Here is a 25182-nt window from a genome sequence, read left to right as displayed (position 1 = left end):
GGAGATATTTGTGGCTGAAGGGCAAGGCCTTAAAACATGTCCCAGGGATAGAAAGTTAGAATCGCAGTTTCAGAACCATGGGAGGGGTAAATACTGACAGTGAAGCCTGTTGAGGAGCCCAGGGGCCAAGCAGTGTAGACAGACAGAATTCACATCCTGCTTCTTTTTGCTGTGGTACCCCAGCAAGACATGGTTGAGTTTACTGAGACTCACAGGGTCCAGTGAGAAATATCTTTATAATGAAGCTTGCAGCAATGCACAGGTGTTGAGGTGTGGTCTATTGCTGTGTGTTGCAATGCTAAGCACAGGCCCCACGACCTGGATGCTCCAGAAAAGAGAGAGTCCATATGTAGACGCAAGAGACACAGTGCGACCTTGCCCCCAAGTTAGTTTTGATTGGTGAATAAAGATGCTGATAGCCAATAGCTGGGCAGATAGACATAGGCAGGGTTTAGGCTTCCCGGTTTGGGGGTCGTGGGAGAACCATGAGGAGAGAAGAAAGTGAGGAAGAAGGAGAAGGAAGAGGAAAAGGAGAAGGAGGAGAAGAAAGAGGAGAAGGAAGAGAAGGCAAAGAAGAAGAGGAGGAGGAGGAAGAGAAGACAGAGAGGAAGGAGGAGAAGGAGGAATAATAATAATAATAATAATAAATAAAGAAGAAGCTGCAGCCAAAATGGGTTAGAAGAGTCAAGAAAACATGGCCCTGAGGGCTAACCAATTGGAGTTAAGAGCAGCCCAGATGAAACATAGTAAGTAATAACTTGGGGTTATCAATAGGAAAGTAGACTCTAACAGCATAGAGGGCAGATGTCTGCTCAGTTCTTGTGCGGTTTAGGGCTTATTGTAAATAATAAAAGTTGAGTGTCTTTTATCTGGGAACTAAACTTAGGTCAAATGTGGGGCAGAAACACTGCATTGGGATTAAAAATTTCTACAGTGCACAGGATTACTGAGTGTTTAGGTCTAACCCAGGGAAAGCACCCAGTAAGTCTCTGTGGCTCTCCCTCCCGGTCACTCTCAGGGACAGCTCTCATTATGGCTGCCATTACTGCTGGTGCTGGAATAATATAATCCTTGGCACACAATTTATTTTAACGTGGCAAAAGCCTAGGTATATTCTCTTACTCCTCAGGGCAAAGATGTGAACGAACCCTCAGCATGCCGTTTCCTTCTCTTTGTGTTCTTTTATATAACTAGAGCTAATACTGGACGAGAACAGATTTTTGTATTGCCAAATACATGGGACAGTCAATGGCAGCACAGGGAAAATGTGCTAAGCACACAGTGAATTCATTAACACATTTCCCAGCCAAATACATGGAAGGGTATACAATCAGTTATTCTAAGCGCCGAGACAGCTATGGGGTGAGAACACATTTTGTGATGCAAAGTTTGGAAAAACACTTCAAACTTTCTGTGCAAAACTCAAGAAAAATATTTATGGTGCAGTTCCCACTAGAGCAGACGCGTTTCCTGAGGTTCTCTTTTATTACCTGTGCTGGAGCCACGAGTTCCAACTCAGAAGCCGACTCGGAGTTGAGGGCACTTTTCCCGGTACTCAGCTCTGGCTGAGATCTGTGTTCCGAGGACCTGCAAGGAGACGTGGAGGACACTCAGGGACAGCAAGAACAAGAACAGCCAGCAGCCCAGCCAGGAGCCAGAAACAAACTTCTGTCAGTTTCCTCTTCCTCCATAATTGCCACTTCCAGAATCCAAACATCCTAATAGCTATAACTTTTTTTTCTTTATAATTTAGAATCCAGTAGAATTATGGGTAAAGAGGAAATGAACAGGACACTTTTTTTTTCTTATATAGGAAACGTTATATTTTGAAAAAAACGTGTTCTGTACTTGTTGGAGTCAGTTCAAAAGGTAGATAGATCTCTATGGGTCTGGATTGTCACAATATGGGATTTCTATGAGGGCAAAGGACAGAGACAGAAACAGGTGGCTGCCCTATGGAAATCTTTAAAAACATGGTGTTCTGGTTAATTTTTCTTAACTTGAGACAAACCAGAGTCACCTGGGGCAAGGGAACCTTCCATAGAGGAATTGTCCACATCAGATTAGCCCGTGGGCTTGTCTGTAGGGCATTTTCTCCTTGAATGGGGAGGGCCCAGCCCGCTGTGGACATTGCACCCTCTAGGAAGGTGGTCCTTAGTGGTACAGGAAAGCCAGCAGAGATAAGGCAGGGGAGTAAGCTGGTGAGCAGTGCTCAGGGCTCAGGGCTGCATTGTGACCTAGGAATTCTAAGGTGAACTGAACCCTTTCCTTCCCAGACTGCTTTTAATGGTAGTGTCTTATAAACATAGCAACAGAAAAGTAACTAATGGTAAAACTCAAGTGGCCACATTCTTTCCCGAGTCCATCATTCATCTGCAATTACTATAGTGAATGGTGGATGTGGATCGCTGAGAGCGGGGCGGCAGTGTAGCCAGCAACAACGTGACTACCACGGCTGCAATGATACATTAGATACCCCATCTCCTCTCTCTCTCTCTCTCTCTCTCTCTCTCTCTCTCTCTCTCTCTCTCACACACACACACACACACGCACACACACACACACACACACACACACACAAAGACACATAGAGACATACACATTCTGTTTATTAATAGCTTAGTTACATATTTAGTTACATAATAATTAAAATTATCAAACCAGGACCTCTTCCTCAAATCCTTTATGACTAAGTTTCCTTTCATTTCCTTTTTTGTCACAAGTTGTCAGGGTGATTTGTGAAAGTGATGGCATATAGAAGATTGTTATTCAATTTTGATCTGGATGTCTATTTTAATCCAGATTCCTTGGGTATCTGGATTATTTCCAGATTATTTCCAGAGATGACAAGAACACCGTACAGCCAGGGTAAGGTGCTGTTCTCAGGGATCAGGACGTCTTACCAGAGAAGCTCTTTGGATCCCGTTCTAGGCGAGGAAGATTTCCTCTCTGCCATGAGATGCCCTTTGCTTGTTCGGTCACCGTGAAACTTGACATCATCCCATTTTTCCAGTTGTGTTTGAATGTCTACTAAGGAAGAAGAAAGTGGAGGAGAAAGCCCAGGGACCAAGCAAAGAAAAGAAGAGATTAAGATCAAGATTCCAAGCAAACTATACTCAGTTCATGTGTGTGAGACCCAAGGCTAAGATTTACCTTCTTAAGGGCACATGAGACTGAAATGAAACACATTCATCTAAATAAAAACAAGACTTATTAAGATAAGTTGGATTATTTTACAGTTGAAGCAACTAAGTAAAATTAATTTCAAGACCTAGTTTTATGAGTCTGTATGCATTTACCTGACCCATAGATGCATATACACACACATGCACATGCACACAAATGTATATGAACACACACATACACACACACACAGGCACATTTGCTTGATTTGCTTAGTTGCTTGGGACTGAGAAGCAAACTGTTCTTTCTTAGGGGGATGTGGAGAATGTAGATAAAAGTTTGAGCTCCGAAGTTAACTAGGGTCAGGTCCACATTTCCAGCTCATTCTGTTACTAGCTGTGAGATCTTGGACAAGTTAAATTTTGTCCAAGCCTGGGTTTCACATATTTTGGAGTTGTAATGTCGAGGTATAATAGGTAAGTGGTGCAGGTTCCTGGATATTGCAAGCTGATAGAGAAGGGTATTATTGATGGCTGTCATCATCATCTTGGACATTATCTTAGGAACTTTTTGTCTGAGTGTCCCCAAGTCCCATGATGCTCTTATTGTCTCCCTTGTTTCTCACTTGTGCTAAACTGAGACTTCCTAGAAAGTAAGATGTACACTTTAATTTTATCTTCCGAGCTTAGAGAGATGCCTGGCACCCACAGCAAGCTCGGTCCATTGGGAGGGACACATAAGTGAATGAAGCCGGCTCTCCTGGTCTAAGCACAAAAGATGCTATACTTTCCCCAGCTTCCTGAAAGAGCTTTCTTTCCTGCTCATATGGTCACTGTTTTAAAGTCGTCTCTGAACTTGCCTGTTACACCAGCACCAACAAGACAAGGTTAAACCATGGCTGCTGCAAACCTCTGCCTTACCTAAATCTAAGGATGACGTCTCGGGCCCTCGGAGGGCCTGCGCTCTCTGCTCAGCATCTGCGCTGATGAGGTCAGAGCCATCAGCTTTCTTCTTGAGAGACGAGCTCTTTGATGAGGGCTCAGATTTCTTGGCTTTGGTTTGGGTTTGAGAGACGGGTTCACTCAGGTCAAGGAGATCCAAGCCAGTGGTCAACACTGCGGGAGACAGAAGAAGGCCAGAGAAGCCACTTACTTCCTGTAGTTAGCATTATGCATTCATGTGTGTGTGTGTGTGTGTGTGTGTGTGTGTGTATGCATGATCCAGGGTTGTGGGTGGGGACACATTCTGTGTGTGGGTGTCAGAGGACAACCTGGAACTGGACAAGTTGATTAGTCCCCAAAGATGTGCCCATCCTGCCTTCCCAGGGCCGGGATCATAACACCTTGTTTACTCTTCTACTTTTCTTTCTTTATACATGGTTCTGGGGATGGAACCCAGAACCTTGTCATTACGAGCCAACCACTTCACCGACTGAGGTACCTCTCCAGCCCCTGGCAGTCTATTTTTTCAAAGTAGGTGTGTCAGTTGAGCACATGTAGCCCCTATGCTGATAGGAGGGATTAGGGTCAGCAATACATTGGGTCTCACTGGAGAGGGGCTTTATAATGCAGTTGATGAACAGGAATGCATGCTGATGCCTTGACATTTAATGTCATTCCAGACAACCAGCTACAAAATGGCTACACCTTTGCTTCCTAGTGGGTTGATTTCATTGTACTAACTACTCTAATGAAGGCAGAGATAAGAGTGTGTTCCTATGTAAACCCAGGCAAGTCAGAGTTAATAAGGCTAGCTTTGTGACCTGCTCTTCTCCCAGTACAGGCAACTCATATTTGACTAGGTCTACCTGAGCACCAGAAAGCCAAGAGAAGAGTCAGCTTTTCCTGCCCTTGGGCTGGATAGATGAGTATGCAACTGGCCTGGTGGCTTCCTAGGGGTCTTCCTTCAGCTTGGGAAAGGCAAGAGTGGGTAGTGGAGCCCCTGTGCTGACCATCCTCCCTGCCCCCGCAGTCTACAACAACTACTATAGCACTTTCCCCAACCACAAGTCCCATGAATTTTCATCTTGTCCTCTGGGTGGAGATTGGGTGTGATTGACAACTCAACCCCATTCTACTTCTTTCCCACTTGGGTGCCCCCTTGGCAGAGCTCCATCCTTAGTCATGCGCAGTTTGCCTGCATATGCACATGAACTGCCCATCCCCAGGTGAGTCTCAGGTGTGTGAGTGAAATGGTCTCTAATCATCATACTTCAAATGTGCCTTGAGCTAAATTTCCTGGGCAGTCTGAGCTCCAGTTGCCAAGTCTGAAAATGGAGAATCAATAGTATTATAAGTGTGGGATGAAGATTAAATGATCCACAGGACACAAAGCACCAGGCTTACGATAAATATTCACTCTGTAAATGCTATTTCAGGCAGTGGAGAGGGTAGTGTAGTGGTGGGACAGTTTGCATAGCATTCACAAGGCCAGCTTGGTTTTTTCCCAGCAATGTGTATGTCTGTGTGTGTGTGTGTGCATGAGTGTATGCATATGCACGTTCACACTTGTGCACTTGTGTGAGTGTAAGTGTGTGTGTGTATGCATACACACATTTTCGAGGGACCAAATTGCAACAGTTCCCTCTTTTTTATTTAGTCTTTGCCAGTTTTCTTTTTCTGTTCTGTTTAGAGCCACAATCAAATCTACACACAGTGAGAAAGAAGAAATGTTCCTGAGGATTAAACAAGAAGTGACAAAGGTTTTTGTCTCTGTAGAGGATTCTATGAAGTAAACTTATCACAAAATGGTCCGCAGGTGCCAGCTTGCCGTAGCGGAGTTTTCTTGAGAAGATGGGAGCGGCTTGGAGAGGGGTGCTTATGAGTGGCACAAAGTGGGCGGCAAGAGGCTTCCAGAACTGAGTCAGTGGCGTGCTCAGCCACTTTGAAGCACAGCGGGCTGCCAAGACAGGGCGGCACACACTTCCTATCCACTGAGTGGTTAAATGAAATTTCAAGACACTATCGGAGTGGCAACGAGTTTAGGCCCAGTGAGACTTCTTTATGATGGAAGGAATAGCCTTTTTACCAGTTGTACAAACAATGAAGAATTAGACTCTTTCTCCTATACTCCTCTTAGAAGCAAATTTTATGGGAATCATGAACTTGGGGCTTTCAAAGTATATTTCCTACAAAATAGTAGCCAGGGGCTTACTTTAATCTCTGTCTGCTTCTGAATGCGTGAACTGAAAATTCAAGCCAGCCAGTCATATGGTCCGTTCTGAAGCGTCGTGGACCCTCTCTGTTTGTCCTCTGTGCCTTCATTGTTTTCTGTGTAGTGTAAGCTGGAGCCAGGCATGCATGAAGGCTCCACTTACCGCCCACTTAGGGGATGAACGGCTTTGAAGCCAAGAGGCCCTTGGGATGATAACTTTGAAAGCAGAGATGGTTGGGGCAGCCTGAGGAGACAGTGCACTGCTGTGTGAAGTGTGGAGTAGTCAAGGCTTACGAAGAGGGCTTACAGCTGCTCCAGTGCTTCCAAGCACACATGTCTGAGCCCAGAATGGTTGCTGCTTCACTGACTGCCTTGATCCAGTTTAAAACACTGTCCTGGACACGTGAAGGTTTGGGTCCCGGAACTTTTGTGTTCAAGGTAAGAGTAAAACAATCATTTGCTTTCAAGACTGTGTGTCAGAGGACACATGTACACATGCATGTGAGTCAGTGCATGTGTGTGTATACACATGAGGGCAGGACCAAGGACATCCCTCCCAAGCTCATTATCTTTACATTTGTGGGGTTTTCTACCCAGGACCCTGCCCATCACCATGGTCAGGTCACAGGTTGTGGGTCCCATCCTCTAAGTGTGTTCATAGGTACAACCCAGGAGGAATGTCTGAGAAGGGCATATGAAGACAAATCTGAAAGGCAAGCTGCTTTTGATGACAGAAGAAAGAAGCAATTGCAGGGATCCTCTAAAGTGGGAGCAAGCCAGGCAACGCATGTCTGTGACCCAAGGGGAGTCAGTCCCTGGTTGCTTCTGACTTCCAGAGATTTATGATACAGAGGGACGCCGTTTCACCCGCTATATCTGTAGTGCCCTGTTTTGGAAGCAATAAGAAACTAACACAGTGGGTGTTCCCACTGAGCCTCAAATACAGGCCTTCCCCTCAAAACCTATCTACACTTTGACTGAGCCTGGAGTTAGTGCAGAATCTCAATATGGCAGCTCTCCTTGCCCCTAAGCCCCTGGTTATGTGGCAGTTAGCAAGGTCTGAGGCATGTTGGTAGTCTCAGAAACCGTCTTTTTTGGATAACCAAATTCTACTGGCTAACATTTCCTGACAATGGCAGGCACTACATGTGAAAACAGCCCTATCTAACCATCTCAAGGACAGCAAAAATTGATAGCATAGGAAACCAGAAGGCTCTCCCAGGCCACTGCAGATGTATAGGAAAAGGTCTAGCCTCCTAAAAGCGCTACTCAAAACAGAACAGAATAGCATCTAGTAGAAAGTGTTGTTTGAGGTCAGCATCGTGGCACCTGACTTTAATCCTAGCACTAAGGACGCAGGAAGAGGCACATCTCTGAGCACCAGGACAACCAGGGCCACAGAGTGAGACCCTGCCAAAAGAAACAGAACATTCTTGTTTGGATACATACTATTATTAACACTGTGAGATGAAGCATGACTTAGACATGCAATCGTAGAAACTTTCAAATATATCTACCATATGGATAAACTCTAAAGAATTAAGTCAACTTTTTCTTCTTTATTGTAATATGCCATTGATTTTATTCCTCAGTTTTTTTCCATTTCCATATGTACCTGTATATGTTGTATATGAATACACTGCATGTGTGTGTCTCTCTCTGTGTTGTCTATGCATGCTCTGCATGTGTGGGTGTGAGTAGACATCCTAGGTTAATACCAGGAATAACCTCCAATTGTTCTTCCTCCTTATTCATTGAGAAAGGGCCTCTGAAATCCAGAAACAGTGCATCTTTCTAGCCTGTTCTGGAAACCCTGTTTAGCTTCCAGTGGCTGCATTACAGGCCAGCGCCTGAGGGAATCTGGCCTCTGGCTTCCATGCTAGCTCGCCTAGCAAGTGCTTTGACCATGGAGTCATTGTTCCAGTCCCTGCTTCCCAGATTTCTGAGCTTTCTCTGAGACATGTCATTAGCTTCATGGCCAGGTGGGTTTCATAAAAATGTACCCTGTAAACCTGATGCTAATATTAAAGATATTTTATCATGTAGCTTATGTATTAGAAGTCCCAAACATACATATATTAACTCCAAGTGAAAGAGTGAGATTAAAAAAATTATAAACTATGAAAAATATTCCTTCCAAAGTAACTGTTGGTTTAATGACTCAATGTTTCGCTATTGTGTGGCTTCATAAGTCATAGCAAGGGTCACCTTTTCTTCTTGATTTCTGACAAAGAGTCTGTCCTGTGCTTTACCATATGTCAGAGTTATCAAATTATACAATAATATATTGCAAATTTTGTCACACTGCATGTATGACTATATAATCATCTAAAATATCTGTTGTTCAGTGACATTCAGGACATTTCTTATTGTCAGTCTGCATATAATATCGATGTATCTGCTTTTTTCTTAAATCAAGGGTTTTGCTTGGTCTGGTGCAGCAATCTATAATTTCAGCTACTTGGGAAATAAAAGAATCACAGTTTACTGAGGAATGAGTTCAGGGTCAGCCTGGACAATTTAGTGAGAATGTGTTTTAAGAAGTGAAAAATAAAATGACTGGGAATTCTCAGCATGTATGAGACCTGGAGTTCAATTTCCAACACAGAAAAAAAAATCAATCATGGATACATAACTATTTTCTCTTATTAAGCAATAAAAATATGCTCTTTTATTTGTTAGGAAAAATGTATCACATTGGAAAAATATTTCTTACATTGTTTACTCTGCATTGATTTTTTTATAAGAACTACACTCGTTAGGGATTAAAAAATATAGTGATTTTTGCCTTGAGATATAGTTCTAAGCTTGTAAAACAATGTGTCCAACACAGTATGATTGGAAATCGCTTCAGGGCAGAAAAGATTCAGAATATTATGCTATGGATTGAATGGGGTTCTGCCCCCTTGTTGTTAGATAGACATTCCCAAAGAAGGTGACCTTATTGGAAATGTGACTAAACATGTAGCTGTTCCAGGATGACAGATATCCTCATGTAAAGAGGAATTTGGATATAGGTAGGTGTACAGACAGATACGATATGACCTGTGGCACAGACAAAACACCATATGAAAGGTGGAGTCATACTCTTGTTACAACCAAAGGACCAATAGAAAGGACTAGTGTGTCCTGGACGGTGTCTGCCCAAGAACCTCAGGGATGTGTCTGGCCAACACCTTGATCTGATGTTTAGAGATTCACTACTTTGCCATCTGTTGTCTCAGTAGTGGTAGTCCGGCAACCCCTCCCCACCCTTGCCTTCTGTCTCCATTCCCCAGCAGTGGGAATACAAGCAACCATGTCCACTTTTTGGTTTTTTAACAGGAATTCTGGGATTGAACTCAGGTTCTTATGTTTATGCAGCCAGCGTTTACTGACTGAGCTAATTCGCAGCCCTCAGAGAGGACTGCTTCTACGTGACTTCATCAGTCGGAACTGAAGGTGAGGGTGAGCTTCCTTAGTCTCCCGACCATTGTGGGATTGCCTGTGGTTGTGAGACACAGGCTCTGTATTTTCTGAGATAGCCCTGCAGTTGCACAGGGCTGAGTCCCAGCTTCAGAGGTTAGGACTAATCAGATCTGATAGTCTGAATCCACTCAATGTCCTGTTTCGAATGCAGCCAGCACCGTCCAATGTTCCCGAGCACTCCAAGTGACAGCTGGATTTAGAAAGCAATCACCTGGATGTGATATTAAGCAAGAAAGAGGGAGGTGTCAAGAAGCTGTCCCCTGATGTCAGTCAGGATGACCTCCCTGGCTAGAGTTTGCCTCTATCAACACATCCCTGGATGGATTCATTCATCTTCTCAGGTAGTTTCCAATGTAAGGATCGTACTGCTATTAGATAAGGAAACTGAGGCTCAGCTACTGTTACCAGATGTAGAGCTGGGATGAACATGCATGAGGTTTCACCTCCCAGACCTTCAGACCATCTACTCTTCCTCCTCTGCCTCCCCCATCTGCCATGAGTTCTCTTTCTGTAGTAATTTTTTTCCTGTCTGAGTTTCTTCACTTGATTCCAGGTAACGGAAAAAGTAAGACACCTGCCAGTGCAGTCCACCATGGAAATGTGGGGGACTACTTTAGGAAGAAAGGCAGAGATCATGTTGATGGGCACCACCCAGTCACTATAATGTCTGGTTTTCTATCCGCCAACACCACTTTTCTTATTATTCGAAGAGCACATCTTTGAACATGAATGTTGGCCCAGTGAGGTAGATATGGAAAGGAGACATGTTGAGATCTGTCCAGTGGCCGGCCACACCCATTCCTCACTCTGATGAATGCTCATTTCTACATGTGCCAAGCCCTGAACAGACGAGGCTATTCTGTTGAGAATGTTTAATTCTAGGAAGTGTATGTGTGAAATGGAATGTTCAGATAATTTACACGAGAGATCTAGGAACACATTTAAGTGGCTCTACACTATTCCCTGTCTGTAGGGTGCTTTAATTACCATTTAACTCTACTCAGAAAGATGACTGCATTTTTATGCTGCTGGACTTTTGTTTCACAAAATATTTGCAAAAATAATTGGACCGTCAAGCTGAAATTCGCAAAATCTCACTCTGATATAGCAGCTCTCCTAATAATATGGTGGATTCTGAAATACAGAGATGTAAATGCAGATGTGTATAAACCAGAACCTAAGTGAGAAAAGTAGTATGTTTAAGGCCTGCAAAACTGTATAGTTTTTTAGTATATCAAAAATCGTTTATTAACTTATGATGAATTGTATACACTCCAAAGTCACTTGTCTGTAAACATTATCCCCCACTTAAAATGCCTAGAGTAGGGACTGGTGAGCCGGCTCAGCAGGTAAAGGTGTTTGCTGCCAATCCTTAGAGCCTGAGTTCAATCCCTGGGGCCCATTTGGTGGAAAGGAACCATCTCTCATGAGCTGTCCTCTGACCGCCAGGTATATTTCAATATGCAAATGTTCACACCTACAAATCAATAAATATAGCAATCCTTTCCCTGCTTAAGCAAGATTCCTGGAGGAAAAATATTTGCACGTGTAGGTAACGTGCACTCCACATGAGCATAGTTAGAAATGAGTTACCGGCTGTGTTGGACGTCACTGGCTTTGCAATGGCCTCGGATTTGGTTTCGCAGAGGAAGTCGTCGATGGAGGGGCTCAGGAGGGGTCTGCTTTCTTGTTGCTCATTCACCAGCTGAGAACAAATGGACACGGGTGTCAAAGGGCTTCTCCGCTGAGCTGTGGAGGCATGTAAATGAAAACGCAGCCTTGCAACACAAGGGGACAAGCACGCCTACTGAAATAAACACAAACGGAAATAAAGAATGGGGTGGGGCAATAGAGAAAGCAAAACATTACCAGGGGTAGGGAATGAGCCTTCAGCGCTGTTAACATAGCTCTGATGCAGCCAACTTCAGTGTTAAAGCTTAAGTCTGTTTCTCCCCCTCCGGGAGTGGCTTTACAATCGTCTAATTTCAACACAGCGAGAAGACACCTGTTCCATTACAGTTGTATTTGAACTGAAAGTTCTAGAAAGTGTTAGAACAGTGGCTTCAGACTCCATGGTGATGGGTTCTCATGAGGACTAGCTATTTGATGATGTCTGTAGGTGGGATGCACACACACATGGACCTGGGCGGTTGGTTGGATGAACATGATTGACTTTCCCCCCTTCTTAATAGCTCAAGGAGCCTAGAACAAACCCCCTCATTTCCTTAGAATGGTTTTGTAGGACATAACAAATTTTATTTGAGAGAAGATAATAATATTATATTACCTGTCTAGGCATCTAGTAGGTGTTTGGGAAAACTTAGTCTGTTGGAATAGATTCCTGTATATATAATCCTATTTTGCCATTAGTTCATTCTATGACTTAATAACCTTTCAATTAGACTTAAAATTCTGAGAGCTTGCTTCAGAGGTCTCCAACCACTGGGAATGGGCAGCTTTTACTATAGTTCTTGTGCTTCATTTTGAGCCCATGTTTTCTATGGCTAAGAGAGAAAAGAACTTGGGAGTTTCTGTTTTCTGGGAGACAGCATAGCGGTTTGACTCTACTTGCTGTCAAGAAAAGGTGTGCCTCAAAGTGTCTAGAATTTCAATAATTAACCTGCCGAGGTTTCAAATATTTGAGAAAGCCTTACATTATCATATCACTATTCTCTGGCTCAGGGTCATCAGATAGGACATCCAAGCACACCACTGTTACCTCAATGCATCGAACCTCATACCTCCACTAGAGCTTTTTATAGAGAATGAAACATTTGATTCTCATGCATATCTGTGGCTATTATTGAGGGGTATCACAGAGAATACCCCCTTTTAGTGTTTCAGTTAATGGTAGTGTTATCTATGCTTCAGTTACTGTTAATTTTAAAGTTACTACATACAAAGACACATTTCACTGGAAATCACATCGTCTAAGGTGGCTGTGGGTTTTAACCGCTTTAATTTATTTATTTTAAAAGATGTTCCTTTAGCCTTTGAACAAGATTCTGCTCCCTTTGCTTTTTGTTTCCATCCCCCTAGGCTATCGCCCATGCTTGTTATTGTGTAATAGTTTTAAGTGTTGAGGGTCGGTGAGCTCACTGTAGTTTCTGGGTAAGGCATTTGAATTTTTTAAAAATGCCATGGACAACTCAAGCTTAGGAATGAGCTGGAATATTTTCTGGCATAAAAGTCCATTTTATGATCTTAAACTGTACTTGAAATCATTTGTGCGGCATAGAAGAAACCAGAAAATGACAAAATTGCTAATGCTCAGTGGTTCTGCGTTTGGGTCAGCTTCTCATACAGAAGTTGGGTACAAACTTTATGTAGGGGACAGTTGCTAGGACCCAGGCACCGTGCTGGGTGTGCTGATGCCACTTGTTCTCCCCACACAGTATTTAATGAACCTTTCCTGCGGATGCCACAGCGTCAAGATTATGGAGGCTGAAGGCCTCCATTGAACATGGCGCCACATGAGACTCTGTGGTGTCACTCTAACAGGGTTGCATCACTAAGTGGTGTGATCTGATCACCAGCCACTGGCCCTCGTTCTCCCTGACCTTTCAGCTGATGTCTCTAAGGTGCAACACAACCGTCATTTTAAAAGTATGAATATCCTGATTCTTTGAAAATCACTTTTCTAAGGAAAGTTTAATTTCATGAACAGATAGCTCTGTGTAACTGAATTCTCTTTGTGTTGATTAGAAAAAAACATGACTTGAGTACTTCTTCACTGTAGCATTTTAGTTCACAGAAGAATTTAGATACTGTTTGGTTTTGAAATGTTCATGGATACGTAGGGGGCTAACTTAGGAACGGGACCTTTATCTAGACACCAAGTTCACTTTTGTGTCATACTCGCCTTGCACACATGCCTGGAGGGAGGTTTATGTGATAGGTGCTGTGTGTCTGCCTGTGTTTTGGCTGAGGCCTGCTCTTTGAAGTCAGAGGATTCTACTTGTGGCTTCATATTGAAACATGATTAGTTGTGGAACTTAGAGAATTTTCAGACTTGAAGTTTCCAGATTGGGAATTCTCAATCTGTACCACTTTTAATATAGATAAATACAAGATATATTTCAAGAACTGTTTTCTGATACTCCCCTTTCCATAACAGCGATGAACAATAAGTTTATGCCTGAATCCTGATTCTGTGCGCATGGCATGCAGGACAGGCCTGAATTACTACAGTTTAGAATATTGGGATCTTCAACTTCTGTAGATAATTAATGCTGAAAAAATCATCCTATTTATTTGGTGAATCCAAGAAAAGTCATTGTTTATATCAATGTGTGCATGGAAAAAGAAGGGAAAGGCCCTATTGAACAAGAACTTCCGTGAGGAAAGCGTACTTGTCAAAGGCAATAGAATTTTGTTGTTGTTGCTGAGTCGCTTATTCAGATTTCAGATGGGTTTACCAGAGGAAGAACCAGTGGTCATCGGGGTTTGCTCAGCACAGGAAGAAAGGGAACCAGAAGATGCTGACTCAGAAAGAATCCAGGAAGCCCAGCTCAGAGTCATGGCTTTCCAGTCTTCTAAACCCTGTGCTTGCAGACCGCTGCCTCTTCAATGCCCAGTGTCCAGTGACCCCTGCTGACTTCAGGATTGATGAAAACACTGTGACAGTCACCTCATAACATTATGTCATTCTTGAGGTTTTGCTCCACAGACACAAAACAAGAAGGCACAATGAACAGCTATTTTAGAGTTAGCGTTTCCCAGGCTGGATCAGTGTGACAGTGCTCTGGTTGAAGTGGGGTGGTGCTGGGGTTCCGGTTGAAGAAGGTGAAAGGTCAGATGACAGAGAGCATGGAGCGTCCGTTAAAATGGTCAGAGAGAGTTTGGGCTTTGATGAAGACGTGGAAGATGAGGTAAGAGACACCGTGAATACAAAGAAAGATTCCCTCACGGAGTCTGAGCTTAGACACAACGCAACTGCACCTTACACTTATTTACATCCTTCACAGCTTCCGGTGGGGGATTTTCATAAAAAAGTTGTTCGAGAAATGGATGACAAATGAGACAATGGTTCAGCAAGCACGTGAGACACACACGTGTATTTCACATTGTCCAAGTGAACTGTATCTCCAGTTTATGGACTTAGCTTTAAGTTAGTCTCAGAAGTGCCATTTTTAACTGTTTAGACTGGGTCAGCTTTCTTCATTCCTCCTTCTCATTCTTAAATGAGAAGATGGTTTTTCTTGTGGTGATTTAAGAATGAGTAAATCTTTTAGGTCACAGAGGAAATGCTCCAATTGAATGGAATCTAAAACAATCCCTTTAATCTTTACTTTCAAATTGTATGCTCCAGATTCTTTCCTTATTCATCGGCAGGAGGTTTATTTACTTTTAGATTTACTTCATTTCATTTAAAAACACTTTATCATTTTCCATCATTTAAGGCTTAGGGTACAAAGCACATTGGAGTTATTACAATGTGACACAAAGGTATCTAATTTTTTGCTAATAACTGAGTCAAGTCTTTGTAATTTTGATAATCAGATTATTAGATTAACCTGATTATCATAGGTGAGTTTAGAAGAGCGACTCTCTTAGGAGTGAGGAATTTGTCTTGCTCTGTTCACATCTTTACATTTCCATTTTCATTGAACTATGGCCTCTTCTCAGTGTTTGCATCAGTTCAGAGGTTACCGGGAATGTAGCTCAGTAACAGAACATGTGCTTAGCAAGTGCAAGGCTTTAGTTTCAATTCCAAGCACACATGGTAATAGGCCCCATGATAGCAATGGATGCTTACTTCTTTTGCAGGAGTCCCTACAATGGGTACACTTCTACCTTCTTCAGTGCAGAGCAGTGAGCACCTTTTTTGAATCATCTCCATATCTGTGCTTATGTGGTACCACCATCTTAGCTTTCATGTATTCCTTCTTATTGGACTACAACTGCCATGAGGTTAAAGATTTTTATTAAAAGCTTTTGTTCATGGTATAGTAGTGGTTTAATAAATGTGGACCAGTTTTAATGAAGCTAACTGGCTGATTGTACAACAGGATGATCATGAGGGTATCTTGGACTTCATAAATTTTCGTGACCCATGAGGAGATCAGAGGTCTTTCTAAATGCTTTAATGACTTCCTAGAAACTCTTAAACTAGACATCAGATCCATTTCCTTCCTGAGTTGTGTCTTCTAGATGGGGAATATGGTGGCACCTAAGAAATGTTTTGTAATGCTACCAAGATTGATAGTTTTTCTACCAGTTAAAAGGTAAAGAATGCCAAGAATTAACATCTGAAGCAGTGGACACTCAGGCCTATGCTGGCCCAGCAACGTCACCACTGGGAAGAAGGACATGGATATAGGTGAACGGGAGGGCAAAGCCACCTCAAGACATTATCTCCACTTTTGATTCGAAATCAGAAACCTGAATCTGGAGCATTTGAAGGAAAATATGTCAGTGGACACAGAAACTGGGGTAGCTGGAGATATTTGTGAAAGACTTCCTTGTAAATCAGGATTCAAAAGACAATTGAACTGTTATATTTTATTGGTAATCAAATATTCAGTTAGATAATTCCAGCTGAATTGTGACCTATTAAGACTGGTCAGTTGACATGGCCAGTAGATGTTGCCACACAGATGCAGGAACTCCGCCCAGCTCTAATGGATTACAGTCTTAAAACTTTATTGGAAAATACTTTGTGTTGCATTGTTTACCTCCTCTAGTTTTACTGTTTGAAAATTACATTTTATTATGTGATCTATTGAACCAAATTATAAGGCAATGTTTTCCTTAAAAATATTTATTTTATTTTTTGGGATTATTATATAATTTCATCATTTCCCTTTCCCAATTTTTTCCTTCCAAACCCTCCTCACTCCTTTTTAAATTCATGGCCATGTCGGAAAATATTTTACTTTTAAATATATTCTGTTGCTTACTTTGTGACTAAAATTTAACTTTATCTTTAAATAAGTCTTTTACTTAGATAGATATTTTATTAAAAGAAACAGAGTGAAGTTTGTGTTAAGGTATTAGTAAACATTAACAACAAAGCAAAATGCATGTCAGATAATTGAACAGTATACAATACATTAATTCACGGAAACACTGCTGGTCTCACTCAAGGTGAATACTGTGCTCTGTCAATTAAGCATTCCAACACTTAAAGAATTATTTTTAAAGTTAGAACAATAAAGCTAGTGAGCTGTCCAATTTTAATTGTCAACTTGATACCACCTAGAAACACCTTGGAAAAGGGTCTTAATAAATTATTTAGATCAGGTTGGGTTGTGGGCATGTCAGTGTGGGATTGTCTTGATTGTTAATTAAGGAACAAACACACAACCCACTGTGGGTGGTGCCATTCCCTAAGAAGGGGATACTAAATAGTAATAGGAGAAAGCTAGGTAAGAGTGAGAATCAAAAATGCATTTATTTTCTTTTTCTTCTTAAATGAGGATGTGATGCTGTAGCCATGTCTTCCCTACGGTAATGGATTACAACCTGGAATTGTAAACCAGATAATCTCCTTTCCTCTCCTAGGTTGCTTTTCATGAGGGTATTTGTTACAATAACAGAAATAAAACCAGGGCAGCTATGAATTGGAAACAACTGATTAATACTCTTATGTTTGTAACATTGACATAAATTATGCATCCCTTAAATAGTCTAGAGACTGGCCATGCCTACTGTGACAGCTGAGGTATTAGGTCCCTGTGTACTAACTGACCAGGTCTCAGCTCCATTGCTATGTCTGTTCTTCTATGGTCAAGGATCCTCCAAATCCTTGACTTAATCTACAGATCAGTCCAACAGGCTTTCTCCAGGAAGGACAGTTAGGTGTATAAAATTAATCCATTTGTGGAGAAAGGAACTGATAATACCATTCTACAGTTGGGCAGTCTTATTTCTAAGGAAGGTAAGTACACATCATTAAGGCAGTCATTTTGAGTTGATGATAGAAACCCCAATGAGGCCATATTTAGTGACCTTGAGCATATTCTCCCCGTCAAGGGCATTGATCTTTCTCCCTTTATCATACATAGGAAAATTAAATTCCTACTGAGTGTAAAAAGTGAGTACAGATAGAATACACAGGTGGAGGAGGAAGAAAAATGCCCTTTAGGCAGAAAAGATATGAAACTCAGTTCTAAGACTCTGTGCTCTGTAGGAAAAAGGAGCTGGGAATATCTTGATTTAAAAAAAAAAACAGGAAATCAAATTTTTCAAAATGAAACTTTGTCAAGTTTCCTTCTGAGAGGAATGTATTCACTAAGGCTGTGTTAGCCTTGTACAAAGGAACCCTCATTTCAATGGGGTAATCTTTGAGTACATAAAATTGGGTTTGGTTATAGTATTACAGTTTAGAGCAGTGCTTTTTAATATAAACAATAAGAACTTTACACTGTAATAATAATTTACTTGTTAATGTAACAAGTAAAAATAATTTCAATAACATTTTATTCATTTCAGCACATCCAAAATATTTCAACATCCGATCAATAAAAATTATTAATGTGATAGTTTTTATACTTTCAAATTAGCCCTTCAAAAATTTTTTTTCCTTCTTAAGAAATTTTCAGCATGTCTCAAATGCCAGAAGCCAGAATGCTCAGTGATTAGTGGCCACAGTCCTGGACAGCACAGGATTGATGCAATAGGATTAGAAGCTCTTTCCTTAAAGATTTGGCAGTGCGTGTTTTTTCCTTGCCTTTTACAATCTATTTGAGTTAGCATTAATATAGGACAGCATGAGCTTAAACTTGTTTGTTTCTGTAGAATTAGTAATCACATTTTCTGGGGTCTAGGCTTTGGATGCAGCCATCTGGCTGACTCTCCTGCATGGTCCCATCTACTCAAGGTGCTTCTGTTGGAGAATGGCTAGCTATTTCCCTCTAAAAGTTCTAGATCAAACCATTATAATCACAATGTTAAAATGCGGACATACTGTGCTGCCGAGTAAACATTACTAAACAAGGTAATGTAGTAGAGGCCTTTTCTGTATTTATTTATCTTTTATGATTATCCCAAGAGGGTAGAGAACAGCTGGCTTCAGACATGTCTGGCATCTATGACATGGCAGCTGGTGTTGATAAACCAGGGATGAAGATGAGTCCTTGTACTCGGTGACATGTAGTGTTATGCCATCGGGGACTTTACAAGAGACACTGGGACAAACATGTCAAGACACTGGGACACTCACACAGGTTAACAAATGTGACATGGCGGACGGACTGGATACTGTGGTTGCCATGGGAGGTACTCACTGTTTCAGCTCACTCTGCTTCTGAATGGCTTGTGCATGCCACTGGCGCACACCAGGGGGAAAAGCCACTTGGGTGTCATGTAAGAGGCATTATCAGCTAAGGACACTACATTGGATGGAGAAATTATTCTATCCCAGCTGCCACCGAGTTCCATAGAATCGTCCTTAAATCAGGTGCATCACATCTTATGAATCAGAAGTCTGCCTGCTGATTCATGAGCCGGCCAGTGTGCAATAAGAATTCAAAGCATCAAGGAAAGTGTTACACAGTCTCCATGCAGTAAAGTCATAATCAGAGTCTCAGAAACAATCAACACGACACTAGACAGAGATTTCAAAGGAACCGGGCACACACATGAATGTTCTGAATGGGGGAGGGTGATGATATTCATGATTTCTTCTCTAAATTAAAAAAAAATATCATTGTACATGGAATATTAAATTCAAGCTTGGACTATAGTGACAATATCATACACGTGGAAATGATTACTGGAATATAACAGCAAAATGTAAGGCCTTGGAGAAAACTGGAGCCTGTCTTAATTGTGGCATCCCAAGGTGCTACGGTATAGCACAAGAGCCAACATTGGCATGGCTGTGTGGCCCATCACCTGGCAGGAATGCCACGGGCTCACCTGCCAATCATTCACAGAGGTATTGTGGGCTGGATATTTTGCGCATTAGTCACAAAGGTCTGACTCTGATGGGCAGGTGCTCGTTGTAAAATGGTATATATACTTCATCATGTCAACTCAGTAAAGGATTCGGTTACCCGGAAGAAGAAGAAGAAGAAGCATCTTTTCTTTATGGACAACAGCAAACCCACCTTTGCAACATAGAATGTATTCCCCAATCCTAGAAATCTTTCATAACTTAAACATTTATTCAATTTTGGTGTTACATAATTTTCATTACTTACAAATGTGGCGTTTAGAATAAAATAAACCACACACGTTCACAGCAGCTGGGGACCAGATCTGCTGATATTCTGAAAATAAGCCGCCATAATTTAGCATTTGACAGAAATGCGCTTCATGAGGGCTGTAAATGGCCATTTTTTTTTCTAATTCTGGGCGTGTGCGTAATAGGAATAGAATCGCTGCATTTACGAATGCGTTATGGAAGAAATGAAATGTTTAACATAACAACCTAATCTAAATTATAAGATAAATGCAAGGAAAATATTTCTCGTCTCAGAATTTAAAACTGAGAATTGCACAGGGTGGCAAATGAGTCGTGCTATAGATATTTATGGAGACTTTTACAGGGTGTTTCGGGAGTCCCTGGCCGTGTGCAGGAGGACCAGCTTCAGTGTGCCTTCAAGGACAAATGCAGACGTTTTTCTGTGTGTGTTACGGCAAAGGCTGAAAATGGCCCTTTCATGCTCCAAATAGCCATGGTGTTTCCTCATCAAGGCCACCAAGCGTGGGGAGGAGCAGAGAGGCATTTTCTGCTTGGAGATTTGGGGACTTCCGGCTCATCCCTGTAACTCAGTTATCAACATAAATATGTATAGACAAATGTGTCGTATGCAAAGTCACAACAGAAATATATTTAACATTTAAGAAAATTTAGAGCATCTACTGGTAAACTGACATATGTATATAATATGACTGGATTTTATTCAGGAATTCAATTTTTTTTTTGCTTGTTATTGGTATTTCTCAGAGTTAACAAGACTTCTTTTAGAGAAGTAGAGTGTTATACTTGTACAGATATTGTCTTAATTTTTAAAACTAATGTTGAGTAATGAAAATTAATATTCATGATCAAGAACTAATTTTTTTTTCAATTTTGGCTTTCATTTATATTTGTACAGTTGTTTCATTGAAACTGCCTTAAAAAGATTGGCGTGAGTTACTGTTTTTCTTTCTTTTAGCTAATGATCACATTTTTTGATACGTTAACATATGTCAGCTTCCTACAGGAACCCTATGGGTCTGCCCACCTGTGATGTCACAGTAAGGAGGGGCTTTTCTTCTGCAGACTCCTCCCTCGGTATCTCCTTCATCACCATGGCAACAGCCTTATCTGCAGCCCTAGAGCCTTTTCCCTACAACAGTGAAACCAACAACGAATGTGTCAGGAGGCGTCTTGAAGTTATTTATGACAAGATAGGCTAATGTTTAAAGAGCAATCCGACATGAGTGAAGAGGTGGGCTGCTGCCAGGGAATCTTGAGGCTTTTGGCTGAGGAGAAAACACACAAAATCTGAAAGATTATTTGTGAACTTGTAGTTAGCTACTTTTTCACCCTCTACAGCGGACCTGTTTAACCTGTTTAGTATTTTTATATGTATAATATAGTTGAAGGCAATTAACATGATATAAATATATTTTTATAGTATCAGTGTTAGCATGCTATGACTTCCTGTTGTGTTCATTTGTAAATTTTGACTAGGCAGCCCCTAGATATTTTGGTTTAGGGCAGAGATTAGAGGCCAGGCTCTGATTTGTTGAGAGCTTTTTCTGGGTGGTCTTTGAAATCTCATTTTCAGTGAATTTGCCATAAGGTGTATATAAATGTCATCTTGTAAGTATTCTACAGTGTCTTCACATAGCAGAGGGCTCTGCGAGATAGGTTAACCTGAGTGAAGGAGTACTTTCCCCCCTAATTTTAATGTCTTTGAGACCAAGCAATGCCAATACAATTTTAGAAATGCCTTTTAATTGAAGAATTTGTATAAATACACAAGTAAAATATTCCTGTTGGGGCAGATCCTGTTGGGGCTGTCTCTGGTGTCAGTTTGTCTCAGATAAGGAGAACACCAGGGATGTCAGCCTTCTGTCTTTTGAGTTGACTGGAGTCTCATGCTTACGGGAGTAAATATGGGGAGGTCATCGTGGAACAAAACAAAGCATCGCTTTCCCAATAACCTCAGTATTTTAAAACAAAAACTTTGATTTTTCTCAGGTCTCTTGACAGAAGCTCCCTGGAGAAAACATTTTTATACTAGGAACACACATCACGTTTGTCTTGTCAATCTGCTTAAGATATAGCTGTCTTACATGTAGAGAGACACCTGGATGGGTGCTGTGTGTGTGTGTGTGTGTGCATGCACACGAGTGTGTTGTCGTAGTGTTGCCTGGGAAGGTAATTAACTCTAGAACTCACTAAATCTCGGTAGCCTCACCTGATGGTAACACAAAGGGGTTTAAGTTAGTGTTTTAGGTGCTCCTAGGACACGGAGCAAGCAGGTCTCACTTGGGGATGAACGGTCCATTTACTTGGGTTTTAACTTCCTAAAATGGAGCCACTTGCACCTTATATTTATGGAATCAAAGTAAACCTTTTTTTGTACAGTTAATAGACTTTAAGATGTGTGAATCTGTTTATAGTGCTGTAGCTCTGTTTTGGCTTAAGGACTGTATTATTAAATGACCATGTGTTCCTTTTAAAGGCAGGATAGCAAGTACTAGAGCTCTTATTTCTCAGATGTATTAATTTTCATATGTGTTCTTAAAAGACTAGGTGGTCTCAATCCTTAGACTCACTGACTTCGGGGAGAATAAAGGGAAATGATGTTTCATTGCAGAGCCAGTTGGGATAGAGAAAAATTCCATGTCTCCTCTTTAATGAAGCAGTGTAACTTTCTTTAAATAATAGCACAATTCTGAACTCTGGGGAAAGATGTATTGGAGTACTGTTACACCATTTAACATGTCCTTCAGATATTAAAGTCGTTTGAGTGAGACAGTGCATGCTATTAACTTACTATATGTTTATAAGCTATGCTCATTTATATAAAACTGTTCTATAACATTTATTTCTGCAACTTTTCCTTTCAAGAGCAAAATCATTTGCGAAGAAGTCTTTCCATGCTCTAAGACGTTCTAATATTACAGCAATAAACAAATTGGCATGCTTGTAGTCAAATCCCTACTATATGTAAAAGAGCAAATCTAGTATTATAAGGTATAATTGAAAAGCAGTAACTTAGACTCTTCTTGCGATGAGAAGGAAAATATCAATTGATAAGCATCTCAAAAATTTTCAGGTGAATTTTGAAAAAGAAAGTCATTATTTGAAATGCTACCAATCTATAAACTACAAAGAGAGAAGTTTTACATGTGCAACTATAATAGCTAGAATTAGCAACAGACATGCTTTTTAATTTTTTTTTTTACTAAAACAGAAAGAAAATCCAAACCAAAAAAAATTAGTCCTTTCATGCTGAACTCTAGAACAAAGCAGTGATCGGCTGGAAGGTTGAATCATAAACACATGCGGGGCTTTGCATTTCTTGCAGAAAAACCCACCAAAGCCAGGGTCAGGTCACTTTTTTGAAGACAGTGCCATTTTTTCTTCAAGGTTACACCTACTACCTGGAAAGAGTCATGATACTGGGTTAGTTCTCTCTTGCAACCGATGGCTTTAGAGCTAACACCCCGTGGTACAGTCTGAGCACAGAGCGGAGGAGGTCTGTGGGTAACATCTGTCATTGTGACTGGAGAAAGGGTATCCGAGAGCCTACCATGACCAGGGCATCCTCTTGCCTATCAAAGACCCCTCCCATCCTATTGTCTCCATCCTCTGATGTTCTCCATGCATGCTGCTCCTGCCAACCTTCCCATTTGTAGGATGCTGCTGCTAAACTTTCGAATGTGTCTGGTATGCGCTATAGCAGCTCCGTTCGATTTTGCCATCAGTGACTCTCAATGCTAAAAGAGGAGCCGCCATGGTGTGAGGTGCTTTATAAGGTCAGTTGCTTAACACATTCAAAGAAACCCATAGCACCCAGTAGTTCAATTTTACAAACGGAACTGTGCCAAAAGGTTAACACTGACATTATTTCAAACAACACGGAGACAACAAAATGAAAATACAAGTAGAAATACACTCAAGCAAGAGGTAGGTTATAGTCTCACACTACATGAAGCCATCTACTCCTACCTGATGCTGAACGGGGACAGGGAGAAAGTGGGTGAGGAGGTGATTAAATTTATCTCATGAGGACAGCCTCGGCTATGATTTCAGATACTTTTTTTTTTCCTGATCTCACATGGAAGTCACTTTTGCTCATGACCTTCTTGGATTTCTTATGATGTTTTTAACTAGAAAACATTGAAACACTCTATGCAAACAGAGTAAAGTCCTTGGTGCTTTGCTGGGAGATCTCCATGATGCCTTTCCTTTCTTTCCCATTGCTTTCTTCAACAATAAAGTGTTAGCCCTTTAAGCAATTTTTGAGAACCATCTTTTTTAACTACATTAGGACATTGGGAATGCATCACCAAGACACAGGGTTCTGGCAAACGGCATTAATAGTTGTTGTTTTAAAAGCTCCGCTCTGATTCACTGCTTTTCTTTTGGTGACATGGACTGGAAGACCCAAAGCAATGCTGGGTGTCATGGGGCCATGCCAGGGTTGGGGAGCCAACACAGGTCTTGAGGTGAGGACGTGCTGCTCTACTCCCTGGCTCTCAGAGGAGGGGATGAAGCCACCCCCAGACGATTCCCCAAGCTCCGCATTCTGCTAGGTCCCTGACCAAGTTTTGGGTATTGGATCTCCTGACAGCTTGCTTGCAGGAGTACAGTTCACCAGGACAGCTGAAAGTAAGACTGAAAATAAGAATGATTTGTACATAGCTCCTCTGCATCTGAAGCACGGGAGGGACCCAGAGCCACTGGTCTCACCTCTGCCCGCCCTTCCTAGCACACCCTCATATCTAAGGGCTGAGGGCCGCTTTTCTCCCTCCACCGAAATGACTGTTGTTAGGGTATCAGTCACATTTTAGGCATAAGGCCTACCAGTCACTACATGCATGTAATGCATGCTGCCTTTGAGTTGTCTCAGTGTTCCTACTTCAGACTCCAGAGTGCTAGGATTATAGAAATCTTTTTCCATTCTCAGAGAATCGGCCATCCACAGTCTAACTTGGAAGCACGCTTTTAATGAGCCGCTTTCGTTTCCCATTCTTCTTGTCCAACCAACCCACGTAGTTCATGTGTGCGATCTTTTTATTTTAGATCATAGCGACTTTATAAATGTTAGCACCCCGTTGGTTCTTACTAATGCTCAGTGACAGTCTGACATCTTTGTGAAGATTTCCTTGACACCTATTTTGGGTACCGGAAACACTTAGCATGCACACCACACACATACTCAATCCATTTGTAATCAGTCTGTTAGTTACAGACTTTATTATGGCTTCTGTGGAGGTTGTTAATTTAAAATATTTATTGCATTTAGTGTGTGTGTGTGTGTG

The 25182-nt window shown here is 41.5% G+C and overlaps 1 protein-coding gene across 4 annotated transcripts in view; it reads right to left on the bottom strand.

Annotated features, from left to right (window-relative positions):
- Pex5l (peroxisomal biogenesis factor 5 like) overlaps positions 1 to 25182 on the bottom strand; it is a 197266-nt gene that overhangs the window by 53648 nt on the left and 118436 nt on the right. For 2 of the 4 annotated variants that reach the window (XM_052180646.1, XM_052180645.1), the window contains 5 exons: positions 20922 to 21026; positions 11338 to 11449; positions 4044 to 4238; positions 2904 to 3030; positions 1491 to 1587 (listed from right to left, as the gene is read on the bottom strand). In XM_052180646.1, coding sequence (XP_052036606.1) covers positions 1491 to 1587; positions 2904 to 3030; positions 4044 to 4238; positions 11338 to 11449; positions 20922 to 21026 — 636 coding nt within the window. The remainder of the gene's footprint in view (positions 1 to 1490; positions 1588 to 2903; positions 3031 to 4043; positions 4239 to 11337; positions 11450 to 20921; positions 21027 to 25182) is intronic. The other 2 variants (XM_052180644.1, XM_052180647.1) reach the window with 2 other exon arrangements.

The sequence above is a fragment of the Apodemus sylvaticus genome, chromosome 4 (assembly GCF_947179515.1).
Source record: "Apodemus sylvaticus chromosome 4, mApoSyl1.1, whole genome shotgun sequence".
Classification (NCBI taxonomy): domain Eukaryota; kingdom Metazoa; phylum Chordata; class Mammalia; order Rodentia; family Muridae; genus Apodemus; species Apodemus sylvaticus.
This window is presented reverse-complemented; position numbering and strand designations above follow the sequence as displayed.